The 27,797-nt window shown below is 34.3% G+C and overlaps 3 protein-coding genes across 5 annotated transcripts in view; 2 read left to right on the forward strand and 1 right to left on the reverse strand.

Moving 5' to 3' along the window:
* The window catches only part of LOC107270846 (E3 ubiquitin-protein ligase RBBP6), a 29,615-nt gene extending 8,162 nt beyond the window's left edge, over positions 1-21,453 (forward strand). Inside the window, exons 10-16 of one of the 2 annotated variants that reach the window (XM_015746230.2) lie at positions 1,065-1,134; positions 1,262-1,552; positions 4,592-4,756; positions 4,970-5,335; positions 16,830-17,081; positions 17,286-17,537; positions 18,215-21,453. In XM_015746230.2, coding sequence (XP_015601716.1) covers positions 1,065-1,134; positions 1,262-1,552; positions 4,592-4,756; positions 4,970-5,335; positions 16,830-17,081; positions 17,286-17,537; positions 18,215-20,819 — 4,001 coding nt within the window. In that variant the 3' untranslated portion in view covers positions 20,820-21,453. The remainder of the gene's footprint in view (positions 1-1,064; positions 1,135-1,261; positions 1,553-4,591; positions 4,757-4,969; positions 5,336-16,829; positions 17,082-17,285; positions 17,538-18,214) is intronic. The other variant, XM_025088148.1, reaches the window with a different exon arrangement.
* A 398-nt stretch (positions 21,454-21,851) lies between these two features.
* Positions 21,852-22,671, reverse strand: LOC107270848 (lisH domain-containing protein FOPNL). Of its 2 annotated transcripts, none has more exons than XM_015746233.2 (3): positions 22,355-22,671; positions 22,091-22,300; positions 21,852-22,015 (listed from the first exon to the last, which is right to left on the reverse strand). In XM_015746233.2, exons 1-3 carry the CDS (start codon positions 22,380-22,382, stop codon positions 21,879-21,881), a joined length of 375 nt encoding a protein of 124 aa, XP_015601719.1. In that variant the 5' UTR covers positions 22,383-22,671; the 3' UTR covers positions 21,852-21,878. The 2 variants fall into 2 exon arrangements, with proteins under 2 accessions (XP_015601719.1, XP_015601720.1); XM_015746234.2 differs by having other exon boundaries at positions 22,361-22,664.
* Positions 22,513-27,445, forward strand: LOC107270847 (synaptogyrin). Its single transcript, XM_015746231.2, has 5 exons — positions 22,513-22,619; positions 22,985-23,111; positions 24,270-24,493; positions 24,834-24,981; positions 25,363-27,445. Exons 2-5 carry the CDS (start codon positions 23,010-23,012, stop codon positions 25,561-25,563), a joined length of 675 nt encoding a protein of 224 aa, XP_015601717.1. The 5' UTR covers positions 22,513-22,619; positions 22,985-23,009; the 3' UTR covers positions 25,564-27,445.
* The last annotated feature ends 352 nt before the right edge of the window (positions 27,446-27,797 follow it).

Genomic DNA, 27,797 nt, shown 5'->3' on the forward strand with positions numbered 1-27,797 from the left:
GCGCGAGGCGGATTCGGATTCTCTCGCCGTCTTTTATTTTCAACCTATTTGGACAATACTTTTACCCGCCTCCGAGCGCGGTAACCGATTATAGAATGGGGCCCTTTAATTTATGAATTACAGCTTAATTTACAGTCGATCAAAGTTGCCGGGTTAGGCTAACCCATGTCCGTACGGACAGTTATATTTTTATAGTCCGTACCCTGAGCGTAAGGTGTGAGAAATATGAGTTGCGTATTATGAGGAATACGATTAGTTCTCATATAGAAAAACTTTACCATGCTGTATTGATGTGGTTCGAATAATTGAAAAACAAAAATAAAAACACTGTACAAAAAATTTCTCAATTATATTTATTGATTTTATTCGAATCTATTTTGTTAATCAGATAAATGGTTATTATTTAGATTATACAGTTTATTGTATAAAATATTATAGGGTTTGATTTTTTGTTACAAATACAATGATTTGATTAAAATATTTTGTAAAATAAAGAATTTAAACTTAATAGCAATTCAATAAGCCTTGCGTTGACAGTATACCGTATGTTTATTTGAAAACTTCCCAGCTAAATATCTCTAAAACAATGCATTATCGAAAAAAAAAAGGTTTAGACAAAAGTTGTTTGATTTTGAAGGGAATGTAAGCTGATGAGATTGGTATGACCTTAGATGGTGATGCTATGGTCACGATAAGATCACTTTGGACGTTTAAAAATCAGACCCCCCTAATTTTTATTCCATATTCTTGTAGCTCGTGTCATGAAAGTTTGAAAATAATAGTGTTAAGCTTTTTCAAGTAAAACTTACCCCCAAAAAACACTTACGTGTAAAAAACTACGCCAAGTGGAGGACTGCTGTGAATTCCTCTAACAAAAAGTATTTAAATCATATTATTAATGCCAGGTACATACATATATCTTCAATTCAAAATGATTTTCGTTACTAATGAACCTACTTAATAAATTTAAGGAAATAAGTGTTTAAAATAATTAGGATATGTATACTAGTTGTGAAATCGTATTAGACACATTAGTTTTAAATGATTTCATGTTTTTGTTTCAGTGGGCTACAGAGGTCTTCAACCACCACCGCCGGGGTTAGGAAGAAATATTCATAATGGCAACCCACCTGGGTACGCTACAATAAATCAAATTTTTTACATATTTAAATTAAATATTCTAGTTATTCCGAAACTGTGTATTTATTTACCATTTTTTATAGAATTATTAATTTTTGAATTTGTAATGTTTTCTCATTAGCATAATTGATGATCCACTGGAAGCGTTCGAGCGTATGCTTCGTGAAAAAGATGAACGTGATCGAAGACTTGGAAAACATCGACGGCGTACCAGGAGCCGTTCAAGATCTCGAAGTTACACTAGATCTAGATCGAGATCTTTCGGGCGTCGTTCACCTTTGCCGTCACGAATGAGCAGATCGAGAAGTCCACCGCCGAAACGACGGCTGCCATCGAGAACGCCACCGTTACTTCGACCCCGAAGCCGCACGCCGAAAAGAAGATCGAGAAGCGGTAGCTTCTCAATCAGCAGGTGATATACAACTAATCTGTAATAGTTAGCCACGGTAGAATACAGCATTTAAGATTGCCTTATGTAGTCTTTCTTTCGCGTTCTCGCACAAGCACAACCAATCTACGAAATTACAGATGAAGTTTTCAACTAACTGGGCTGACATTTTTAGGAAATTTGAAATTTCGAATGTAGACCGGTCTATTGTAATATTTGTAGATGATCAGGGCTCTGAACAGCTCATTCTATGATTCCATGAATTTAAGTTTTCTTTTTTTTTTTGTTTGTTATAACGTTTCAGAGATTAATTTGATTGTGGCAGTTAACGGAAAATACGCAATTACATATACAGTAATGTGCAATTGAAGTGGAACACTTGAATTTTTGTTTATTTCTGCGAAACTATGATCGATTTCAATTTTTAGGAATTTTCTTAGGATTTTTTAGGAAATTTCTTCCCGTTCGAATGGTAAAGGTTTTATCCCGATTGGATACAAAATGGCAGAACGGCAGGGGTTGGAGTGAAATAGTACATTTTGGGACTTTTTGAAAAGTGCGAGAACTAGTAGTTCCGGGAGGAAATTCATTTTTTTAATTATGGCACGAGAAAAAGCATCCTTCGGCAGTCAGAAACACACCCATTAACCCCTGTAACATCACTCTAGGGGAAGCTACACCCCCTTGAAGTGAGAACACTTAATTGGCTATAACTTCTGAACGCGCCAGCCAATCTGGTCTAGTTTCTGCATGATATCATTGTTCTCGGAGATGATCCCGTGATGGAGATCTCGAGATATAGCAAGCGCATCCGCAGCTTTCCCGCCATTTTTCATTAGGAATGCGGTGAAATAGAAGTTTTATATTTATTCTCCATTGTAGCTGAGATTTCAACGATTAAAACGCGCTTTTAAATATCCAAAAATGAGTTTGCTAAGGGGTTAAATTTTTCATTTGAAAAGACCCTTAAATTTTGCGAGTTTCGCTCGAGGTACTCAGGTGACTATTACCTTACCACGCGCGCCCAGCGGTTGTCAGCTTATATAACAAAATTTTGATTGAAGTGAGTATTCAATAGGTGATTTAATAATAGTGGACCCGTATATTATAACACTGAGTGGTGCAATGTCTTTTTACCACAGGTTGGGGCAGTCTATGCCAAACGTACAGTCCGCCTGTGTTGGCAATCATTAGCAATCTGATATTCGAAATTAAGACTGGCGCAATACTAATCTATGTATGTACATGAAGTCTAATTTGATATACCTAGTTTATACATTTCATATGACTTTGTATGTGAAACATATTTTAAAATTCATAATATTTTTAACAGTGTAGCAACAGCAGCTTACTTCCTCAAATCAAGTACATATTTTTCTAAATCAAAAACGTGAACGAATCAGCATTCTTTTAAATCGGTTCTCTTGTGTAATCCACTTACTCTATTTTAATATTTATCAGCATTGACGAACGCCAACCAACATTTTCCTGAAGCAGTTAGCCTCTTTTTCGAACTAATCATCGTCTTCATAAAACCAATTATTCTATTTCGAAATGGTAATAACCTATTATTCAATTATAAGTTGACTAACCATTTAATTTTGTGAAATCTCGTTTTTTTCCTGTTCAGTGTTACAATGTTCTTATTAATTGATGTATTGACTCATACTTTACATTACACCTTGTTATAAATCAGTCAGTCAGTCTTCTTTTCATCTGTATTTAATTAATTTTTCACCAATAAATTTAATCATTAACCTTCATATTCTGACGTTAACCCTCACCAACGTAACTGAAACTGTCTGCAAGCGTCCATTTCTGTTCATTTGACATCTTTCAATATATTTAATGCCGCTAGTAACCCTTGCTGTTAAAACCAGTAAATTCACGCACATTTTCCGACTAATTAAAATCGCGGAAAATCGACAACAATCATTTAATACGATAGTAATAGGATAATACAAAGGGATAAATAAATTCTTTATGTATACGGATGAAAAATTTCTAGTCAATTTGGCTTACTTATAATTTGACATGTAATACCGTGTTTGTAATATAAATCAATGATCAAGTACTTTCAAGAAATATGTTTCAACTGTCTTCAACGTTATAGAATAACTTCAGTTAGCGCGTTAGTCCTAAGAAACGATTCCTTATATTGGTCCATGGTTCAGCGAACATCAAAGTCGAAAATTAAGGAAAGGAGGATGTGTGAGCTTCATCATTTTGGATACCACTTCTGCACCTGTTTATACAGTAATATTTGCGAATGTTCAGCATTTCTAGTTCCAAGAAGGTACATGCTAAAAAATTCGATAATTTAGTGTCATATTATGTTTGTAAAAAATTCTCCTTAAACTGCTTCGACAATTGAGTTGAAATTTACAGAAACGATCACATGAGGTTGGGACCAAGCAGTAACATTTGCAAATGTTAAACACCTCCAGTATCATCGTTTCTCCTCAAAACATTTTTTTTTTTGTAATAAATAATGTATGAAAAAGTCATTCTTAGCGCTTGAAGTAAATTTAAAACATATCCCGAAATATAACCTGGATGGTTGTATCTTTTTATGCGTTTTATGTTAGCAAATAACTAATGTTGTGGTAACATCATTTTTAAAATGAGTGCTGAAAATCTGTAAGCTTTACTGTTTCATATATACATATTAAAAAAACTCTTTTTGTAACTCTTAATCCAATTGATTCAGTGGGTTGACCCAGTGGTTCGTACAGAATTTTTTGTTTGATTTCCTCATGCGCACGCGCACTTTTTGGCGTTGTGTACTGCACGAAAGCAATGTTTCATAACGTATATATACGTTATTTTATAATTGAAAGTGTTGCATAGTTGCAAATCTAACTAACTTATTTACAATTGGAAGTAAATTTGTCGTGCAAATAACAACATGAAGATAGTTCGACGCTTTTCTTATAAATTTACGCATAAATGCGCAAAAGCTACGGGTATCTGGTGCGCTGACAGGCAGGCACACATACGTACATACATTCTTTCTTGCGTTAAACACTTTTTTACGGGCTTATTGTCCAATTTTTTTTACAGATCTAGATCTTATTCTCGCAGTCAGTCACCGAGAGGTTCCCTTTCTCGTGATAGGGAGAGAGATAGAGATAGGGATCGTGATCGTGATCGAGATCGAGATCGTGATCGTGACCGTGATCGCGATTTACCGTCAAGGTATAGATCACCTGCTAGATCGCCGTTAAGGTGAGCACTTCTCATAAGTATATTCATAATTGTTTTTACATTTCAATAATTATATACTGCGTAAATTATGATAAACTTTTTCAGTATTTCAATAAGTTTAAATGAAAACTGAAGCGGTACTTACCTAAAAGTCATGTTGAAAAATAAAACATGAAATAATATTCGTGCATTGGATCATGTACATGAGAAAATTAATCGTTAACTAATCTACAGATTTCAGAGGGATCGGGATCGCGATCGAGATCGGGATCGTGGACGATCACGAGAACCACGTGAGACTTATGGCGGTTATTACGGCTCGCCAGGACGGGATTATCAGTATCGTGAACGCGACCCGGTGGCGCGAGAAAGATGTCCGCCAATGTCTCGATATCCGATGAGGAATCAAACTTCTCAACATAATATACCACCGTTGTTACCGCATCTTAGTGCTGGTGGCCATCCTTCATCGCAATCGCAAACGCACTCACAATCGCAGTCACAAGTGCAGCCTCAATCGCAGTCCCAGCCGCCGCCTCCTCTTATGTCGCTTGGACCATCACCACTGGACAGGAAAGACTATTATGATTCCTATAACAGGTATTTCAGCATCAATAGTTCTCTAATATACGTACGTAATAATAATAAGCAGGCACACTTTCGACAAGTTTTTCTTTACCGCATTTATGGCTAAACGAACAATATACATATACGTACAATGCACGTAGAATACCGGATGATCTAAGTAAATATAGCCACAGTAAATGGTTTACTTGATTGCTACGCCTAGCTAGACCATTCGGTATATACATTTATACAGTATATATATCGGCGTGTGTAGATCTTATACCCTTATTACCTTTTTTTCAGTACACTAGCGCACATTATTAATTGTAAGATTTTGTTTCGGGAAATATAGATACCTTTAATCGAACATCTTTGTACGATTTACTGTCTAATATACCTTTGTAAAATTATATCTCTTTGCCCATTGTGACATACAATACATTGTTGCAATGGCCATCGAGCTTATCGTTATGTTTGATTTAGTAATTATTATATAACGTGTTATTCATTTCAACATGAATGAGTTTATAGCATGTTACAGTATGGAATTTTTTTGTTACTTGTACGTTTCAAGACATGATTTACACGTGGCAACTTGTTAAAATAATTATTTCTAATGAATAATTAATTTATTTTGTTTGCGATAGAAAACTTAGAAATGTCGAGATACTGTGAAACATTCATTATAACTTTGAAGAAAGGTACCTAGACGCATTTATACATATTCAACCTTCATTTTACTTCTTCTGCCATTTCTCACTACACAGTATATTTTTATTACAATTCTTTATGAATGAAATTTATGGTCATTTTATTTATATGCAACGATGCTATTTTGTCATTTATCTGTATAACTCACTTCAGTTTGGCTAAGTAAAACATTTCCTAGTTTTATATATTATTACGAAAACGTTCGTATCAAACAAATACAATGATGTATTATAGTTTTGTGAATTTTAACTATAATTTTGTGCTATTGAATTTTCAAATTACTATTTCTTCTTTTAAATTAACAAACGTTCTTGCCCCTTAAGTGTCACACTAAAATATAACAATCGGACCAGGAATGTCACGGAAAATGAAGGTTATTGAATTTTTATGAAACTTGATATCTTAAAGTTTTTATGGCCGCTGAATCAGAATATGATCTAATTAGAAATCGTTTTTTCATAAAATTGATATTTTACACTGTGAATATCTATATTTTGAATTGACTCTATAGAATTCAATATATCGACAGATAAATAGAAAACTTACGCAATCAAGCTATCATGGCGGAGTTTAATACTAATTGTTTCTTCATTTTCGATTATGTACCTGGTTTAATATTAGATTGTTCGTATTCTCTTTTACAATTCGAAGTGTACTTTTCAGAGAACGCGTACCGACCAAAAATCATCTTAACGATGTTTAATGCGATAGAAATTGTCTTTTTGGCATCTTACCCCTCCGTATTACATCTCCGTAGAATTTGAATGTGGTCACTAAGATGAAATTGACCGAGGCGATTTTTAAACGATTTTCATATCAATAATTTTCTTATCCACCGGGAAAAATTCTGAAATATATCTGAAACCTTTTTAAACAAGGAACTATCGCGCTGGAAGAATAAATTTAATAATAAATTGTCATACAAAAAAAGTGATAACAGATGCAGCGCGTAAAAAATGTCGTTTTTCGAGAGAAAAATAGGAACTTTTTTGGTTATCAATAGTTGTTTTAAAAATGCACAGGCATATGGAATGTGGGATATTGAGAAAAAAATGTCAGATAGATGTTGAGGACAGCAGGATTTTTTGACCAGAACATGTGGTTTTTGAGCTCAAAATCATTTTAACCCGTTTACGCCCAAACTGGCATGAAAGTTTTTCATTTTTCAACAGTTATACTTTTAAGGTAAAAGTTATTCAATCTTGATGAAACTACATGTCTTTATGTATTTTTGTCTGCTCTTTCTGAAACTGACCTCAGATTGACGATATTTGCCGCCATTTTTAAAATACGGCAGTTTAAATCTGAAAAAAGGAAAAAATTTCATTTTTTTTTTTTCAAATAATCATGAATCTGAACCAGATTCCGTTATCGGAGGGCGATAAAACTCTGGATCGGGTGGAATACGACCTTATACTAAAAGATAGGATTATTAATTTATTGAAATTCAAAATGGCGGTCATTGAAACAGCTGTTTTTATACATGAATTTAATGAAAAGCTTTGCAATTTTTTTTCTCGGTAAGTATTAACTTTACGAAAAAATTTAATGGATTAAAAAGTTCTTAAAATTAATTGAAGAATACGCTTGAATTTTTTCAGAATATTTAAAATTATTTTTGGATTTTTAGAATTGTCGATTTTTCGAAAAATCAAAAAGTTATCCAAAAAATTCTGAAAAAATTCACACGTATTCTTTGACTAATTCTAATTACTTTTTGTTCTATTTGTTCTGTTCGAAATGATCTCTGTCGAATCAGCCACCTTTATATATGAATGTAATACAAATCTTTGCGCTTTTTTTTTACTCTATGAAAATCAACTTTACAAAAAGCTTTACAGAACAAAAAGTAATTAGAATTAGTCAAAGAATACGTGTGAATTTTTTCAGAATTTTTTGGATAACTTTTTGATTTTTCGAAAAATCGACAATTCCAAAAATCCAAAAATCATTTTAAATATTCTGAAAAAAATCAAGAGTATTCTTCAATTAATTTTAAGAATTTTTTAATCCATAAAATTTTTTCGTAAAGTTAATACTTACCGAGAAAAAAAATTGCAAAGCTTTTCATTAAATTCATGTATAAAAACAGCTGTTTCAATGACCGCCATTTTGAATTTCAATAAATTAATAATCCTATCTTTTAGTATAAGGTCGTATTCCACCCGATCCAGAGTTTTATCGCCCTCCGATAACGGAATCTGGTTCAGATTCATGATTATTTGAAAAAAAAAAAATGAAATTTTTTCCTTTTTTCAGATTTAAACTGCCGTATTTTAAAAATGGCGGCAAATATCGTCAATCTGAGGTCAGTTTCAGAAAGAGCAGACAAAAATACATAAAGACATGTAGTTTCATCAAGATTGAATAACTTTTACCTTAAAAGTATAACTGTTGAAAAATGGAAAACTTTCATGCCAGTTTGGGCGTAAACAGGTTAAGGTCACTTTAACAGAGTGATCACGAAGAGTACAGATAATTTTAGGATTTGTACGCTGTCTGGATATGTTCACTAATAATTCATGTTTATTACTAAAATTTTATGTAAATTGGAATTAATGAATTATAATTCAACTAAATATCTGAGTATTTTTTATATTAATTTAAAAAATTTTCCAAGCGCCTAATTAATACTTAATTTTTTCACACAAACATGTTTTTCTTTTTTAAAAAATCCTTTTTTCAAAAATCAATATTTTTTCTTCCAATTATTACCAATATTTATTATTTTATTAATAATTCGAATCAATAAAAATAATCGATACTTTTGTGTTGATGTACTATCCCTAGATCTAAAATTTTCAAAATTCAACAAAGCCGTTCAAATAAGTTTGACCAAAAATTTGATCAAAAACCGATATATAGCCTTCCTCTAGCATCATGATATAAGATTCCTATTTCAGTGAACCCCATGTATATTGTTCATCATACATATATTTCCTACTTAAAGTATTATCTTTGAGACAAGCGGAGGGACAGGAATCAATCATTTAACATATTGTTTAAATAATGTAGTAAACAATCAATACAAAAATTCTAAAATATACAATGCAAAAAATTATTGTAGTAATATTCGATATAAAGGAAGTATCTCCTAGAAATTTCATCCTTTTCCCATCTAGAAGCTGAGAAATCTCGAAAAAAATATTACTATTATAATATGTATATTTATATAGTGCATTTCTGGAATATCTCGTAAATTGAATGGTAAATAATTTTGAAAATATATACGCTCTGCCATTAAGCACCTGCGAGGAATATATACAAAATTCCGATCCGTATCTTGGAGGTGCTCTCGTGTTCCAACCACCTTAACAGGCCAAGCTTCATAAAAATCGAAATAGTTTAAATATCTTTTTTTACCATATATCGCTATACGACAGTCCTCGCCAGTTTTAAGTTTGTCGATATATACATTGTAACGTTTGTCGATAGTCCAATTTCGTACGATCCTTATGAGTGTACAGTCAACCGCAATAATGGTGACAACGCTGGACGCCGTGCGGTGAGGTAAGAGATGAGATTTGGGAGGCGCCAGCTCGCGTATCTTGGCCTATGCGTGCAACGCAGAAAACACTACGCAGAAAGCACTGCGGTGCGAGCGAGACGCCAGAGCGTCGCTCGGTGCGTCCTTCTTGCACAGCACTAGAGTAAGCGAGACGCCAACAAGGCCCCTAATGCACAACAGGGAGCTTGGTGTGGGACTGCTCGTGCCCGGGCGCACGCTCTCTCTCTCTCACTCTCACTCTCACTCTCACTCTCACTCTCACTCTCACTCTCACTCTCACTCAGACTAATGCTCTATGACGAGAACAGCTACTACCCCCATAAGAAACAAGAAGGAGCTATGGGACTCTCAGTAGTGGGAATGAAATAGACTTTTCGATTATCCATCCTCGTCAATCAACGTTAGTAAGACAAAGAGAGATATATGCGATGTGGTGGCTAGGAACAAGTGTCCCAGCGTCTAACGCATTGAAGCGTCCTACCGTGCGTCCTTTTCGCACAGCACGAGTATAAGCGAGACGACAATAGGTCCCTGAGTCGCACCTATTCACGATGTGTTAGACGCTGGGACACTTGTTCCTAGCCACCACGTCGCATATATCTCTCCTTCTCTTACTAACCCTGTTTGACGAGGATGGATAATCGAAAAGTCTATCTCATTGCCACTACCGAAAGTCCCATAGCTCCTTCTCGTTTCTTATCGGGGTAGTAGCTGTTCTCGTCATAGAGCGTTAGTCTGAGAGAGAGAGAGAGAGAGAGAGAGAGAGAGAGAGAGAGAGAGAGAGAGAGAGAGAGAGAGAGAGAGAGAGAGAGAGAGAGAGAGAGAGAGAGAGAGAGAGAGAGAGAGAGAGAGAGAGAGAGAGAGAGAGAGCAAGAGCATCCGCCCGGATACGAGCAGTCCCCCACCAAGCTTCCTATTGCGCATGAGGGGCCTTGATGGCGTCTCGCTCGCACCGTAGTGCTTTCTGCGTTGCACGCATAGGCCAAGATACGCAAGCAGGCGCCTCCCAAATCTCCTCTCTTACCTCACCGCACGGCGTCCACCGTTGTCACCATTAATGCGGTTGACTGTAGTTCAGGTAAAACTTTTTAGTTTCACATTGAATGAATTTTTTTTCGGTGCAGACTATACTATAATTGGATACAAAAGATAAACTATTAATTGAAGTAAAGATTTTGATAACGTTATTGTACATTGGGTACATTAACCAAATATAGAATAAAAATAATGAAATATTCAATTGAATGCACTGTCTACTTTGTTGGGTCAATCATATACATATATAGTTGTGCATATGAAATGTTTCTTTCGATTTTGATACAACTTTTTGGTGAACTAAATTACATATTTACTTCGCCACCCGTGACCGCTGGGTTTAGTTAATTCAAAACAATTTTTTTTCAGTTTACCAAACCTTTTTCTCAGTGTATATATAATATGTTGTACTATTATGTGTTTCCTATGAAACAGTCATACCTTCTTGAATCGTTTTTCAAGAATTTATGTGACTGAATATGAATCTACGAAATCATGCAAAATATCCATCATAATCATTTTCATAACTTCAAATACCATAAATGGTAACACTTTATATGCAGGCAACAAAAATTCTATTTACTTTTACAACGGCAAATTCCGTTGCTCATATATAAGCGTTGTAAAAGTAAACACGAAATCTTCCGTCGCCCGCATATAAAGTATTAATAGATTTTTAAGCGATGAAACTTAAAGGATTCGTGCGTACACGAAACGCGCGCGCATGGCACAGCCATTCAAACGGTGTGGTTCTCTTGTTTCAAGTTGGGCTAAATATTGGTTTGTGAGCATTTCGATCAACAAGAAATTTTTCATCCCCCCTTGGGCGGCCGTAATGAACTTCCACTTTAGTATTTTTACATAAAGATACAAAGATTTTGGGTGTGGCATATATATGTATAAATAAGTGGCACTACCAAGCTTTGGGAGGGTATTAGACATCAGCTAACAACTGGAAGTCCATAATGTTCAAAGGATATTTCATAATTTCCTATTTATACAAATGTTTTTACTAGTTTTTCAGTTTGCAAACATATGTATCATCTCGATTTGGAACCATTGTTTATTTTCGATTTGCCGATTATCACTTTTATTTAATTCTATTTTACATAATGAATATGCACAGGTGAGGTTTCGAAAAATATAAGTGGTAAGAAAATATGATTGGTAAGAAAGATGTAAAATCCAACGTTACATTGTGTGACTCTTGCATGATTATAAACATATTAGTCATCTACAGGTGCGATATTTTTTCTTATAAATCTGCGAAATTCTCTGCTCCGCAAAACTTTGTAAATATACTTAAAGAAATTTCAACGATAGCTTACAAATATGGTTAAACTCTAACCGCACATATGAATAATTTTATATAACGCTACCATATTTTCCTCACTTTTCGGTGCATCTAAACAGGGAGTAAAGTAGTACTTTTAATCCCTCATCGGACTTCTAGAGCTTAAAAGTGAAAGTTGCTTTTTTTTTCTCGTCACCGACGAAAAGAATCGTAAACCTCACTTTCAAGTGAAATTGCATGAGATCCAAATAAAAGCGTCGATATAGTATTGTTTGTTAAAAAAAGGATATAAATAAATAAATAATTAGAATCTCGTAATTTATGTTAATAATCATTTAAAAACTACGTTTAGTGTGCCTGGGGGCTCTGCCCCCAACCCCCGCAACGGGCTCTGCCGCTTGACCCTGCCAGGGGGGTTGCACCCCCAGCGCTCCAATAGCAAACACAGTTTCCGCGTATATAACAGCTTCCCAATATAGAAGCTCGAAAAACATGATGTGTTATATAAAGTACCATGTGCACCTCGAAGGTAGGCCTTTTAAGGTCAAGTGCCATTTTACTTTCTTGGTACACAATGTACTATTGTGATCATATTTATGAAACAGTATTATTGCTAGGGAAATTTACTACCTTTGTTAACACCACGTTCCTGCCGCGTATACGGCCCACGCTGCCTGATCGGAAAGTAACAAACAAAAGATCCAGCACGAAACGTGGTAAAAATACTTCTATGAATAAGCTAAGAATACACTATTTAAAAGTAATCCAATGTGTGAGATATTCATATATAGATGCAAAGAGGTTTTCATGTACTTTAAAACAATTAGCGGAAAAGAAGTAATTTATGTTAGACGATTAGGAAAACAAAGAGAATTTATGTATTAGATATGTTTATTATACCATGAGTATAGTAAACATCTACTATCATTGATCCTACTTATATAATTAATTAGGTATAACTTGATTATTTGATTTGTTTGTTACGTGATGTCAATATGCATAATAACGGAATAGCTGATTATGAAATATGAATTGTTAAATATAAATAATTGCAACAGTTGCCTAATCGCTGATTGTCTTCGTTAATTTGACTCCAAAGCGAACATTAAACCGCCTTTATCAAACTTCATTTGTTGTAGTATTGACTCTGAGTGATATTTGTAGACTTAATTTAAGCCTTACTCAAATCTTTATAAAAGCTTCAAATAGTGTTTTCGATTCGTCATTTTCCTATTAAATCCTTATAATTGCTTTAAGTAAAAACAATGTAGTCATTCAAACATTCCATAAAATATTGTCAAACATCAGTAATATTATTTTATTTTGAAATCTCATTTGCGTTTTCATTATAATTAACAATAAACAATAAATTCTCATATAAATTTACAACAAAAAGTATGTATGCATAAGCGTAAATGTTTATCGCTCATATTTTCCTTGTCTCTTCATTTAATCAGATATCTACTATTCAAGACGAAAAAACCAACAGATTTCTGGAGCCACAAAGGAAGAATACAGATAAATGAATTGGCCATAAATGATATACAGTAACGTCCAATTGAAGTGGAACACTTGAATTTTTGTATATTTCTGTGAAATTATAACCGATTTCGAAAAACCAAAGACACATTTTTTAGGAAATTTCTTTTCCGTTCGAATGGTAATGGTTTTATCCAAATCGGATACAAAATGGCCGAAAGGCAAGGATTGGAGTTATATAGTGCATTTTGGGACTTTTTGAAAAGTGCAAGAACTAGTAGTTCCGGGAGGAAATTCATATTTCTAATTATGGCACGAGAAAAAGCATCCTTCGGCAGTCAAAAAACACCCCCATTGAACCCCTGTAGCATCACTCTAGGGGGAGCTACACCCTCTTGAAGTGAAAACACTTAATTGGCCATAACTTCCGACGCGCCGGCCCATCTGGTTCAGTTTTTGCGTGATATCATCTTTAACGACAATGCAGATTCTCACAAAATTATTGTTTTCGGAGACAATCCCGTGACGGAGATTTCGAGATATCGCAAGCGCACTCGAAGCTTCCCCTCCATTTTTCATTAGGAATGCGATGAAATAGAAGTTTCATATTTATTCCATGTTGTAGTTGAGATTTCAACGATTAAAACGCGCTTTTAAACATCCAAAAATGAGTTTGTTAAGGGGTTAAATGTTTCTTTTGAAAAAACGCCTGAATTTTGCGAGTTTTTGCCCGCGGTACTCGGGTGACAACCGCTTGGCGCGCGTGGTAAGGTAATAGTGACCCGAGTACCTCGAGCGAAATTCGCAAAATTTAAGCGTCTTTTCAAATGAAAAATTTAACCCCTTAGCAAACTCATTTTTAAATATTTAAAAACGCGTTTTAATCATTGAAATCTCAGCTACAACAGGGAATAAATATGAAACTTCTATTTCATCGCATTCATATGAAAAGTTGCGGGGACGCTTCGGGTACGCTTGCGATATCTCGAGGTCTCCATCACGGGATCATCTCCGAAAACAATAATTTTGTGAGAACAATGATATCATGCAGAAACTAGACCAGATTGGCTGGTGCGTTCAGAAGTTATGGCCAATTAGGTGTTTTCACTTCAAGGGGGTGTAGCTTCCCTTAAAGTGATGTTACAGGGGTTAATGGGGGTGTTTTTGACTGCCGAAGGATGCTTTTTCTCGTGCCATAATTAGAAATATGAATTTCCTCCCGGAACTACTTGTTCTCGCACTTTTCAAAAATTCCCAAAATGCACTATTTCACTCCAACCCCTGCCGTTCTGCCATTTTGTATCCGATCGGGATAAAACCTTTACCATTCGAACGGGAAGGAAATTTCCTAAAAAATGTGTCTTTGGTTTTTCGAAATCGGTCATAGTGTCGCAGAAATCTACAAAAATTCAAGTGTTCCACTTCAATTGAACGTTACTCTATATGCTTATATCAAAAATTTACTTTTCATGTTATTTTGCACGTGTATTATATAACGAATACGAATTATATGTATATGTGACATCATCTACTTCGTATCGTACAGTTTTATTTTTAAATAGATATCTTTTATTTTAATTCTTTCATCGAAGCATATAAAGAGAAGTTCATAAGATTTCAATATCAAGTAATATGAACATGAATCTATCTCTGTACTAACATTAACATTTTTAAGATTATTTCTTTTTCGCGATTTGAAAGATGCCGAATTTCAGAAATCTCTTCGGAGTATGTGTGTATGGGATACCAACCGCAAAAGGGTTAAACATGTTGCATATAAGATGTAATTTTCGAACAATAGAACTGATACTGCCGTATTGTACATTTATAGGATAAAATAATATATACATATATAACATATAATTTTACAATGCAGAATGTCATTAATTAAGTGGCGCAATAAAATTTGGTTGATCATTTATTGAAATTACGACGATCTTCGTAGTTCTCTTACTTAGTATTGAATTTTGGACACACCTCATTATTTGTGCTTTCTTTTGCACAAATGTTGAGCATGTGCATATTATCATTTTTTATAAAAGAATGCAAAGTTTATATTTATAACGAATAATTTCAATAAATGTCATCAGCATTCCAATGTCAGTAGAAGTTTGAAATTTAAGAGAGGTGAAACGTGAGAGAGTAAAGCGCATTGTTTGGTTTTATGATGTTTCACGAACATGTACTTTTACCATCTCAAACAATTGTTCTGTTCATACAATTTTTGAAATATCATATATAGGTAAATTACTTTATTAGTCAAATCTTATTTAAGACGAATTGAAATGATTCTCTTTAATTTTCACGTACTTAATTACGTCTCAACAATGTATTTTGTCACCATGTCAACGTTATTATAATAATAAAAAATGCTGTATTATACCAACAACAAGGAAAAAAAAAGACAAATAGTGAGTGAGGAAGAATGAAGCTCGCAAAATGTTTGGATCCACTGAGCATAGCCAGGAAGATGACGAAAAGGTTCTGCAACTTCATAAGCGACCCAATGCACGAATCAACACGGTTACTGATTCAGGTGAATTCAGGACCAAATCAACATTTCTAACACAGAGCAACAGAAATATCCCCTAATATTGATTGGGATTTATTCGGTATGGGCAGACTTTAGGAGTCACGTGTAAGTTTTATTCTCGACGATAATTTATTTGATTAATTATCATAGCGAATGGAATGATACCGTTACTATTGCTATTAACACTTCTACCAATGGACAAAAATAGAATTCTATATTTTGTTGAGGAATGAATCTCACGTCGAGACTCGGATGAATTTATTGAAGACAAATAAACCTGAGATCGAAGCAAGCAATAAGCGTTAAATGCGGAATTTATATATTTTCATTAAATTTATTTCAATATTGGGTATCTGAAGCATTCCAAAAAAGTGACAGTTATAAATGTTGATTTTAATAAATCCATATTATTAATAATGAGTTTCAGTGAACTTGACTGGACAACGCCATTTTAGAAGTCAACATTATTAATTGACTGTTTTAATTTACCCAAAGCGTTATGCTTCACGTTTTCTGAATGGAACATCTTATTGCACTGAATATAAATTACTTGCGGGTGCGCAATTTTGTTAATTACAGAGTGTTTTGACAGTACGTTTCCGTACATCTATAATATTATATAGTAACTATTTAATCTTATGAAAAAGTGAATTTATTATTTTAAAAAGATTGTTTGACATGTAGTTAACTACAATTGACTTTTGTGCAGAATAATAAACAGTAAACATTTATATAAAGTTTTTAATGCACTTTGGGCAGTACACTCAATTGGCAAATCCCCTAGAATTCTCGAAGATCTCAAGGAAAAAGTCGAGAATTAGTACAAGATGATTCTCTTCTGAAAATAAGGATTGAACAAATCGCGAATTTAACTCCTATATTTCATTTTTTTTTTTAATAAAGTCCAAGCAAATAAAAATTGGTGCTGTCTCATCGTGTAATTGCTTCTGAAACTTTTTGTCGACAGGTACCCTGGACCATCTTCACAACGGTTCTGTAGTCCTCTGCGCGACATTCCAATCAAGCGATTCGATGATGTCGCGCCACCAGGTACCGAAGGATATTATGATGTACCGCCGCCCGGTGTTGACCATGAAAGATCCATGCGAGAGGATCGTGATAGATTGAGACTTCTGAGGGAGCATGAAGATCGGGATCATGGACTGAATAAAGATCCAGATCTTGACGATCGAGATCGATTACCTTCGAGAGATGACAGGTACATCATTATTTATGTTATTAATACATTTCTTAGGAATGAGCATTTGATAATTTTGTATTTCGTAAAGTATATTGCTTAACAACATTCTCTTTTAAGTTGACATTTCTTTCACTTCGTCTCAAATTGTTAATTAATTAATATAATTTTACTGTTTTTCATTTACAGACTTATTCATTAATATTTTCTAATTAATAATTATAGATGTCGCGATCGCGATGAGCGAATTAGGGAGAGAGATGATCGGGATCGGCGTGTAGGTTCTGACCGAGAGAGAGACGATCGTGAAAGAGGCCTCGGAGCAGGAAACTTATTGAGAGATCGCGAAGAAAGGGTCAGAGAGAAAGATGATCGGGAACGGAAGGATAAAGATAAAGAACGCGATGATAAGCATGTACCACGAGACCGACGGGACGAGGAGCGTTCAGTCGAAAAAAGAGATCATGACAAGGATCGGTAAGGATTATCTTGAACTACAAGTCATTTATTCATTTATTTCTCTAATTTTTCTTCGGGAGGCTTGGAAATACAAATAGTATTGTAGAGTTTCTACTTATAAAAATCCTAAATAACAGTATCTATGTTAAAACCATACTATTTACAATCTTCGTTTAGATCCCCAGTTCTCTTAAGATTCCGATAAAAGTCATTTTTCATCCCTATACCTTCCGCACATTGAAATAAACAAAACATTTTAATAAACGGTTACTTTGAAAAGGTAGTCGCTGTAACATAATAAATTATAGTTATCTATTATACTACTGCATGCACGTTGTTAATTCCTTATCGTGAATTAATAAATTGCCGATACGTGTAAACGGTTTTTCCTAATTAGAGTTGCATAAATCAAGCTAATTGCAAAATTCTGTAAATTAAATATTATATTTGACCTGCTTAATAAAATATAATTAATAAAAAACTTTGTTTCCTGATGTTTGAGACTGACTCGTCTTGTAAAACTAATGTGAGGAAGCAACTTGAAAGTAAACAAAAACATTGATGAGTCGTTGCGAATGATATGAAAAACTTGAGAGTAATCTTTGCTTGAAATTATAATTAATAAGCTTTCCATGTAAATTTGAAAATTATATGTAATTCTGCGTTTAAACATTCATTATGATTGTTTTTATTAGCTACCGAGATGAGAGAGAGCGCTACAGATTGGAAGATAAGGCACTACGAGCACGAGAGAGAGAAAGGAGGGAAAGGGATCGTGATCGGGATAGAGAACGTGACCGCGAACGTGACCGGGATCGGGATAGAGATCGAGATCGAGATTATGAGCAAACAGAGAAGGATCGTCATGAGCGTTATGATAGTCATTCAATCGATCGTAAAAGATCCCGAAAAAGTTCAAGTCCATTTCGACCAAAATCGCGTGGTGAGCTAAAGGATCAGTCTCCTGATAAAATAAAGAAACGTGACAAAGATCACGAAGAAAAGGCAGACGAAAAGAAAAAAGATAAAAAAATCAAGGACAAGAAAAAGAAGAAAGACGGCGATGAGAAAGAAAAGAAAAAGAAACGGAAGAAGGAGAAGCGTTCAGCGCAGAAGGATGTTGTGAAGGAAGAACCACTAAAGTTAAACGACAGTGAGAATATGGCTATAGACGACAAAGTACAACAGCAGGTGGAATGCGCACCATCCCCGGAGAAACCCAGATATATCAGAACTAATCAAGATTTAAGTAGTAAAACGATACATGAAGATCCTACCACTATTACTAGAGTATCCACTATTAACGAAGAGTTTAAAGACAAATCTTTGATCATGAACCCTGAACCACCCGAATTTCATGGCGACTCCGTCGACAACAAAGAATATATTGAATTAAAGCAACCTGATTTTGCATCGAATCCGCCTAATCCCAGTTTTAAGCCAATTCCAGAACTGAAAACTGATAATAGACCAAAGCTTGAATTACTCTATAGTGGACTAGAAGATGCTGAACTTAATGCTATCATTCCTGCTAATTATTCGTTGTCCTCGGATATTGAAGTTGAGGAACGCGAGCGAGTAGTTTTAGATGACAAATCTCCGAAGAAAAACGAATTCCTTGCACCATTGCCTGAACTCTCCAAGTGGGAGAGGGATGACAATATCGAAAAAGTGGACAGTATTTCGGAATCACCGACGGAGATAGAAGCAATAACGAATGACGATTCGAAATCGACGAAAGTCGTGACCTCAGAAGTGCTCAAAAGAGCAGAGAACGCTATTTTCCAAAAAGCAATAAACGCGATCAGGCCAATCGAGATCAAGAAGATTAGCGAAAGCCGCAAGATACTTTATCAGAATCCTGAGCCGAAAATTACTGACGTTGAACTGAATAGAGATTCTAGAAAGAGCGTTAATGTTACAATAAACGTGGGCCGAAATGAAAGAAATGTAGAAATAACAGAACCAACGAAGAAGGCGAAATTAGATCGATCGAAATTTAAACCAGTACCGGAATCACATTCACCAACAAGATTGTCGGCCAAAGAACGATTGGGCGACAAGGTAGAGGAAGACAAGGAGCGGAAATCAAGTCCCGTGAAAGGATTTCTAGAAAGACATAGTGATTCGAAAAACGAAAATCCACCACGTATTCGTGAAAGAAGAATGTCACCGCTCATGGAGAGACGTGTGGACCCACCTGCAGTGGTACCATCGGTGAGTAACGTAGACCGCAAGGTTTTCCTAGATGGTAGAGGAAAGCGCGAGAGAACTGAACGAAATGATAAAAACGACAGAAGTGACGCTCGACATAGAGTTTTAAACCACGAGTCGAGAAACGAGAAGCATGATTCCCGAACTGATGGCAAATCTGTTTCAGAATTTCGATCAGGTAGAAATGATTCACGAAATGATCGCGAGCGCGAAAAAAAAACCGGTAGGACGCCCCCGATCATTAATCATAAGAGGGAAGAATCCTCAAAAACGAGGTCTTTGTCTCTCAAGAGAAATAAGGAAGAGGATGAAGATAAGAAGAAGGATAAAAAAACTCGCGAGGAGAAAAAACGAAAGAAAGAGCACAGAAGTAGAAGCAAATCAAAAGATCGAAAGAAGCGGAAAGAAAAAAAGCACAAGAAGGATAAGGAAAAGAGTCAGGACAAGAAACAGAAGCAGCACAAAGATGGTGGAAGCGGCGTATCGTCCAAAGGTAAAATCGAAAATTTTGAAGAGAAAAAGTCAATCGCTTTTGATAATTCCGAAGTGTCTACGAATCTTGTAACGGTAATGGCAGCTCCACGATCCATTTCCGAGGAAATTACGAAGAAGTTAAGAAAAAATCCACGACTCGTGTCAGATCGTAAACGCAGTGTGTTGGATGAAGCCAGCTTCGAGCCGGATTATTCCGCGTCTGAATCAGAATCCGAAATTGAAGACAGTAAAATGGCAATCTTACCCATCAAAAAATTAAAACTGGTGGAGGAGCGTAATCCGGAAAAAGAAATAGATACAAAGCCTTTCAAAAAAAGAGTCAAATTGAGTACTACTGAAGATGACTCCAGCAGTTCAGAAACTTCATCCTCAAATTCAGACAGTTCTGACGAATCGCACAAAAAGAAGAAAAAAAAACATAAGAAACATAAAAAGAGAAAGTCTATGAAAAAAGAGAGCAGTTCGGACACTGAGAGTTATTCTGAATCATCAGATTCGAGTACAGAAGAGGAGAAACATAAAAAAAAAACAAAGAAATCTAAGAGTAAAAACAAACAATCGAAGAAAAAGAAGAAGACTAAACACAAATGATGTTATTAGACCGTTACAGAAATAATTCATGAAAGTGAAATTTTGATCCGACAGGCTCAATTTTAAAATGCTGTAATATAAGAGCAATCTTCTATTTCCAACAGTCTTTTCATCTTATGTTGTTCCTTATCACCTTCTTCCGGCATATTTATCTCGTATTTTAAATTGTCGATTATTATATACTTGCACTACTATGCTTGATTGCCGAATTCACTTAAAGCTCATGTCTCACGGCCATTCAATTTGTGATAGATTATTTATTATTATAATATGCAACATCTTAATAATTTTGCAAGTAACATATGGAAACTTACGAAATGCTTCAAAACGTCTATTCTACATTGGGAGCATAAATTACGTCTCTGAAAGCGTATTTAAACTACTCAATGCAAAATCATTTTTGCAAACTTAAAATGTCCTATTCGCATTTTTATTTTAATATTACAGTAATCTGGTATATAATATTTTGAACGATGATGGAGTTGCTGAAATTATTATAATTGATCATATCTTTAAATTATAATAATGGGGCAACATGTTCAACAAGTATTGAACACAATGTAGACTATATTGTATGTTTATGATGTAATTTGAATAACATGCATACTTACAAAATAAACAAGACGGAAAACTATTTTCGTGTCATTCCCCTGCATTTTACTATTTACCTATACATATTTTTATCGCTCCATTGACTTTGTTCAGTATCAAACAAAATATTTTCAATATGATACTGGTCTGCGTAGAGTTACAGTTAGTATTCCAATATCGGTAAAAATATTGATTGACAAAACAATAAACACCTAATAGATGTTACATGAAAGATGTTAAATGAAATTTGCACTGAGCAAAGTGCAATTAGTATTGATAGAACGATAAATGACACATAAAACTCTTATTAGAGCATTATCAATTAAACTGAATGAATGTATAGTTACAGCAATTATAAGAAACTTAGGAAGCTAATAAGAATTGGATACAATGAACATGAAATAAAGTAATGAAAAATATTTTGTATTTGTATACAAAAGGTACGTTTGTAAATACATACAAATTTATTTATGCATTTTTCACGTCTTTACAAGTCTCCAACAACTGAAGAAGTAACGGTAAATTATTTGATTTGTCATATTCCTTAATGCCCAAACTTTGCATAAAAAAATCATGATTGAATGGCTGCTTACTTAGCTCACACTCTGAAAAATAAAATATGTAGCAAACACGAATATATTCCATTAGGTTGTAATGTACTTGAGAATTGCAAATAACACCTGTGGTAAGTACACTACACGTATATTTATATCCAATCCAGTTGAAATATTCTCGTATGAGTTCGTTTAAGAGAAGAATATTATGAGGTTGGCATGGTCGCTTGGATATATTGATTCGGTTCGAGACATCGAGTAGTTTCATGACTTCTGTGCGCATTTCTGCCCTTATACGGCCAAGGTTCCCATTAGTCTCCAAAGAATCTCGTACGGCTGCGAATCATACACTTAAATCTTCGCCTAATATAATGTATTTTATGTGTATACCATTACTCAGATCTCTCTCCGTGGCCATGTTGAAACATAAACAACCAACGTGTAAACTCTAGTCTTCATGGTATAAACGCTGATAACAAGGAACGGGCGAGGATAACGTGTGACATGTACTCGTACAGCAATAATATACTCTTATTTATTAAAAATAACTACATTTGAACACGTTTATAATTCACACTAATATAAACGTAATTCTAAAAGGAATTAAAGAAATGTAGCTAAAACCACCACCAGGATTAGTAACGAAGGTGATTAGGTAAAAAAAGCAAGTTTACACGTATATAGTTAGCACACATGCAACGATGTGCGATATCTACAAGATTTTCATTTAAACCCCAAGTGGTTTGAGCCTCTAATATCATTTTGTATGTGACTAGGTTTACATGAGGGTGTAACCGGTTTAGTTATTACAGATCTAAAGGAATAGACAAATAATAGACATTTTTACTTGTAAGGAATATTTGGAATTGGTCAATTCCTTTAGATCAGTATTAATTAACCATTGAAGCTGTCGTGTAAACGTAGTCTGTGTTCGTTAAATTCGGCGAGTTTACCCGAAACTTATTCGGCCCGCTTATAGCGCATGCGCCACTGCAATTCTTGAAGGCTTTGAATTTTTAGTTCAGTCCAGTTCAGTCGTGAAAAGATGGACGGCGGTGGAGCGTACGGCGGTGGAAAGGCAGGAGCCCCTTTTGATCCAATTGCATTTGTCCAAAGGCCACAAGTCATTTTAAGAGCGCTATGCATGGTAAGTCTTCAAAGATGAGTATACATTGCTTAAGAATATTACAAACCATAGAATACTGTACCGAACTCTCGCAAATACAGTTCACGCTGTCGGACATCGATTTTAAAGTAACTACACAGTCCCCCCCCTTCTAATGATAGGGTTGTTCTATTGATTTTCGTAAATTGAAGCGTTACACCTCACAAGATGAGGCATCGTGGTGTACAAGATTCGAATATGGGTTATGATTGAGTGAACTTCTTCATGTAATATAAATTCGTGAGTAGCTTACTCCCGTTAAACTTTTCGATACTTTTCCATCCTCATAGTGCAAGGTGCGTCCCTACATTTTATTACGCGCATGCACCTAGTACATCTTATAATTACATGTGGTTTTATCGAAATGGATAATAAATTTCATTAAAAAAATTGTTTCCCAACCATTAGTATTGTTTATTCTTGATCTAATGACTGTAATTTTACTTCTTGTTTTAATAATTGTTATAATCGTATAAAGTACATACATATATATAGGATACTAAGTAGGGTAGTTTGTCCTTTACATACTATGTAAAATTTTCAGACATTACATTTTTTACAAATGCATTGAAATTGTTCCTTACACTTTTTTGAAATCATTGTTTAATATTTCTGAATTATGTAAATTGTTACATAATGATTTTTATACATGACGATGTAAGTAAATTGTAAATTCCAATAAAAATAAAATTATTATGGGAAGTTCACTAAACATTAAATATTTATTGTATGGGATGTAATAAGGGGCATAAACCTAATTGTGATAGAACAAAGTTGAAATATAAAATTAAATAGAAGCATTAGTTGTGTTTATAGAATTTTAATTTCTTGTTAATTTGTTAATTTTGAAGTATAAAAATGATTATCACTTATCAAAGATTTTTGGTTTACTTTCAAAATTTACTTTCAAAATATAAAATGAAAGTTTTAATATGTTGCAATTTCAAAAAATATCAAAATCTAAACAGAAATTTATGTATATTCATAGAATGTTTCATGTGATGTCTTATGTTTAGAAATTTCTTAGAAGTATTACTAAAATCTGAAAATATCTAGTAAGTATGGTATCTTTTACTAATTATAAAAAAAATACAATTTATACAGTAGGAATATACAAATAATCACTGGTTTTACTTCCAGCTCTTTGCAATTATTGTGTTTGGATCCATAAGCAGCAAAGGCTACATTACTGAAGAAGGAAAGGAAATTTGCTTATACAATAAAGATACAAATGCATGCAACTATGGTGTTGGCATTGGCGTTCTAGCCTTCTTAGCCACCATTGGATTTCTGGCTGGTGAATATCTTTTCGAGCAAATGTCTTCTGTTAAGACTCGAAAACATTATGTACTTCTAGATCTTGGGTAAGCTCATTGTAGATCATACACAGCATTTTTGCATGCTCTGTATACCCACTTTCTACATCGGCATTTCATGATTTAGATAATGTAATATTGATATAAAGTGCAATTCACAAGAAGTTACAGATTCCGGTGTAGCTTAACTTGAGCAATGATCTAGCTCATTAACTAATTACAATAATGTTCCCTACAGTTTTAATTTTATCCAACTCAAATGTTATTGTCATAAGTTAATGACCTTAATCACTGACTAATCACAACCACCATTGCTCAACTTAAATGATATTCAAATCTATGAATCACTCTGTTATATTGTATTATGATATTTGTACCTGTTTTTCAGTGTTTCTGGATTTTGGGCTTTTTTGTACTTTGTTGGATTTTGTTATCTGACTAATGCATGGAATAAATCTGAGAGTCCCAAGGATAGGAATGGTGTAAACAATGTACAAGCAGCTATTGCATTTTCGTTTTTCTCCATCTTTACATGGGTAAGTTATTATTGTTTCATCAGAAAAATTATATGCATTATATTTGTATATGTATTTATATAAAAATTTTTCAATTAGACACAGATGTGACCTAGTTTCAAATAACCGAGTATATGAGCATATTTTTCCGTTTTTTTCCAATTATTTTCGTTGCATCATCGCTTTTAATACAATATTTATTTTATGGAAAGAGATTTCGATAACATAGAAGAGTCAGATATAATGTGATCTTTTAGCAAATTATAAGCGGAAGCATAAGGGAGTATATAACAACTGCTAAATTTTAAAGAATTAATATATAGAATCTTCAGAATATTTTATTTTCTAAAGAATTATTAGTGGATTTCGCGTGGAGATTTGCATCTTGTATTTTTTTTGTAGGCAGGTTGTGCTTGGTTTGCCTTCCAAAGATTTAAACAGGGAACAGACGCAGCATTTGCGCCGAGCTATGAAGCGGATCCTGTGGGAGGAGCGGGATATACGAGCTATCCAGATGCGACTGACGCCGCCTATCAAGAACCACCATTTGCTCAACAACAGCAGCGAGGGGGTATTGGTGATTTCCAAGCGCCTGCTTATTAAGAGAGCTTCAGGCTTAACCTAAAAACGTATATCTTAAAAAAGCGACAGCGAACTGTTAACGAGAGGAGGGGAGAAAACTGTTTTTATTTCGTTGGATAACACGGTATTCTTCCATATCGACTTGCAGTTGTCCTTTTCTTCATCACTTTGATCGAGCATAGTTTGTCGTACCTCACATAGATCGTAAGAAACTTGTTTGTCAAGTGCAGTGTTCGTATATTTGGTAGTACGTTCTGCGCTTGTTCTAATTTAGGGTGACATGAATTCATTGAGCTATTGTCTTCGTTAAATAATATTTAGTATAAATTATGTAATCACATTTGGCCTTTGTGAAACATTTATTTTATTTTTTTATTATAAATATGTTACTGGCCTCATCTAATAATAACATGTCGCGAACAGGTCAACGGCGACGGTACTATTACTTCTTTCGCTAATGGCTCACTGATAAACGTGAATGATTAGATATTAAGTTTTCAAGGTCAGAGGACTCTTAGAGAGTTATTTATTGAACTAAGATTCTCCCTATCGACTACTCAGTAAAAGTTGTACTGTAATTTCCGTGCTGAGTATCGCCAAGAGCCCTTTAGGTACGTTTAACATTTTATCTAATTGGCGTTACAACCACTTTTTGAACTATACCAATAATTCGAACATCTTGGATACATTCTGATATCGACTAACACCGCTAAAAGCAACGTTATGTCTCTATTACATACGATTAAGTAAGCGGAAATGCAATGATGTTTTTAACGCTGACAATGAATTTTGAAATATAGCCCTTCTCACGGGATACGTCAAAAATATGTATTTATTACATGTTAATGTATACACAGGCTACATATATTTTAATGTTGTGACGTGTTCATAGTAAACGCAACTCAGATGTAATGTAATGGTCATATAGTGTGCATAGAGATCGTTAGAATTGGATCAAATTATTAAACAGTTTTGCTTTAATGCTACTTGTTTCGGTGGTACATATGTTGAGATATTATTTATTCAGCTGTAATTGCCGTTTCCAAAAAAGATTCTAACCTTCACTGCACTTTCAATTTTTTTCTATTCAAATAACTTCTTTTAATTCGGAAATTAACTGTATCGCTGGCGTAAATATGAACAGACTTAACATTATTAAGAACTGTGATTCTATTTTTGTTGTTATGGAAATTCTTGTAGAATGCAAGACTGTTGATATTAATGTTTCAAAAGTGAAGAAAAAGAGAGAGACTTCGGAAACTTGTAGAAAGCGCTATCAGTATAACATAACATCTTTCAAGTATAAATGAATAGAATGTATATGATTAAAAGAAATACATAACTTAACTAATATATTTACCTACGATATAGTTATCTTGCAAATAATTATAGACTTGTAATTATTATAAAACAGGCGGCTTCACAATGGAGTTTTTGTGTCTTAAAAATAACTAGTCCTGTTTACTATTTACACTATGTTTTTCTTGAATATGTACCTGCAATGTGATGCGTATTTGAGTAACGTTAAAGAATTATAGCGAGAAGATTACGTTCGGAGTATAACCACAAAAACTCTAATTTTACGATTTCTTAGTCTTTGACATGCGGTGATGCATGTCGAGTTTTTTTTACTTGAATTTATCTTGTATACTGTACAATATGCTTGCACAGTTTAGGCTAGACGCATGCTGGTAACGTCTTTATCTGGTAAAAAATAATTAAGCAATAAACAGCGATCTGTAACCCAAAAAGCAGTATGATCAGAAATGTATCTATTCGTGTCCTCTTAAGTTGATTGTTGCTGAACTTAAGCATTTCATTGGGTAGAAAGATGTATCTGTACTGTACATGGCAATATACCTATTTAAAAATGCAAATAAATGTTATCGTCTATTGTGTTAAATGTTTGTCATATGTCATTTAACTCTCCAGTAGTCGCGCGCGATGTCCGGATAGTCGAAAAGAAAGAATAAAAGTTATAAAGGACTATTAAAAATGAAAGGAAAAAACGATTTGTGTGAACCATGAGTGTACGGCGCAACTACTGACGTGTTAAAGAAGTTAGTGTTCTTTCAAATGAAACAATATTTTTTATTAAACTACACACAAAAGAAGTTCAATTTCAGCTCATTTTAAACTCAACAGACTTCAAAACATGAATTCATAGGCCTTGCATTGTAATATCTTTGACTGAACATAGGTAGAGTAAATCCCCCAAAAAACACTTACGTGTAAAAAACTACGCCAAGTACAGG

This window comes from Cephus cinctus, unplaced genomic scaffold, assembly GCF_000341935.2.
Source record: "Cephus cinctus unplaced genomic scaffold, Ccin1 Ccin1_scaffold0841, whole genome shotgun sequence".
Lineage (NCBI taxonomy): Eukaryota > Metazoa > Arthropoda > Insecta > Hymenoptera > Cephidae > Cephus > Cephus cinctus.

Bases quoted from the DNA above. Each gene is read 5' to 3' on its own strand.
- LOC107270848 (XM_015746233.2), bottom strand. From the start codon at position 22,382: ATGGCCACGGAGAGAGATCTGAGTAATG. The intron at 22,301-22,354 runs GTATACACATAA...TATGATTCGCAG, and splicing joins GGAGAGAGATCTGAGTAATG to CCGTACGAGATTCTTTGGAG. The intron at 22,016-22,090 runs GTGTTATTTGCA...TTTATTTTTCAG, and splicing joins GTGTAGTGTACTTACCACAG to AGTGTGAGCTAAGTAAGCAG.
- LOC107270847 (XM_015746231.2), top strand. From the start codon at position 23,010: ATGGACGGCGGTGGAGCGTACGGCGGTGGAAAGGCAGGAGCCCCTTTT. The intron at 23,112-24,269 runs GTAAGTCTTCAA...TTTTACTTCCAG, and splicing joins TTTTAAGAGCGCTATGCATG to CTCTTTGCAATTATTGTGTT. The intron at 24,494-24,833 runs GTAAGCTCATTG...CCTGTTTTTCAG, and splicing joins TATGTACTTCTAGATCTTGG to TGTTTCTGGATTTTGGGCTT.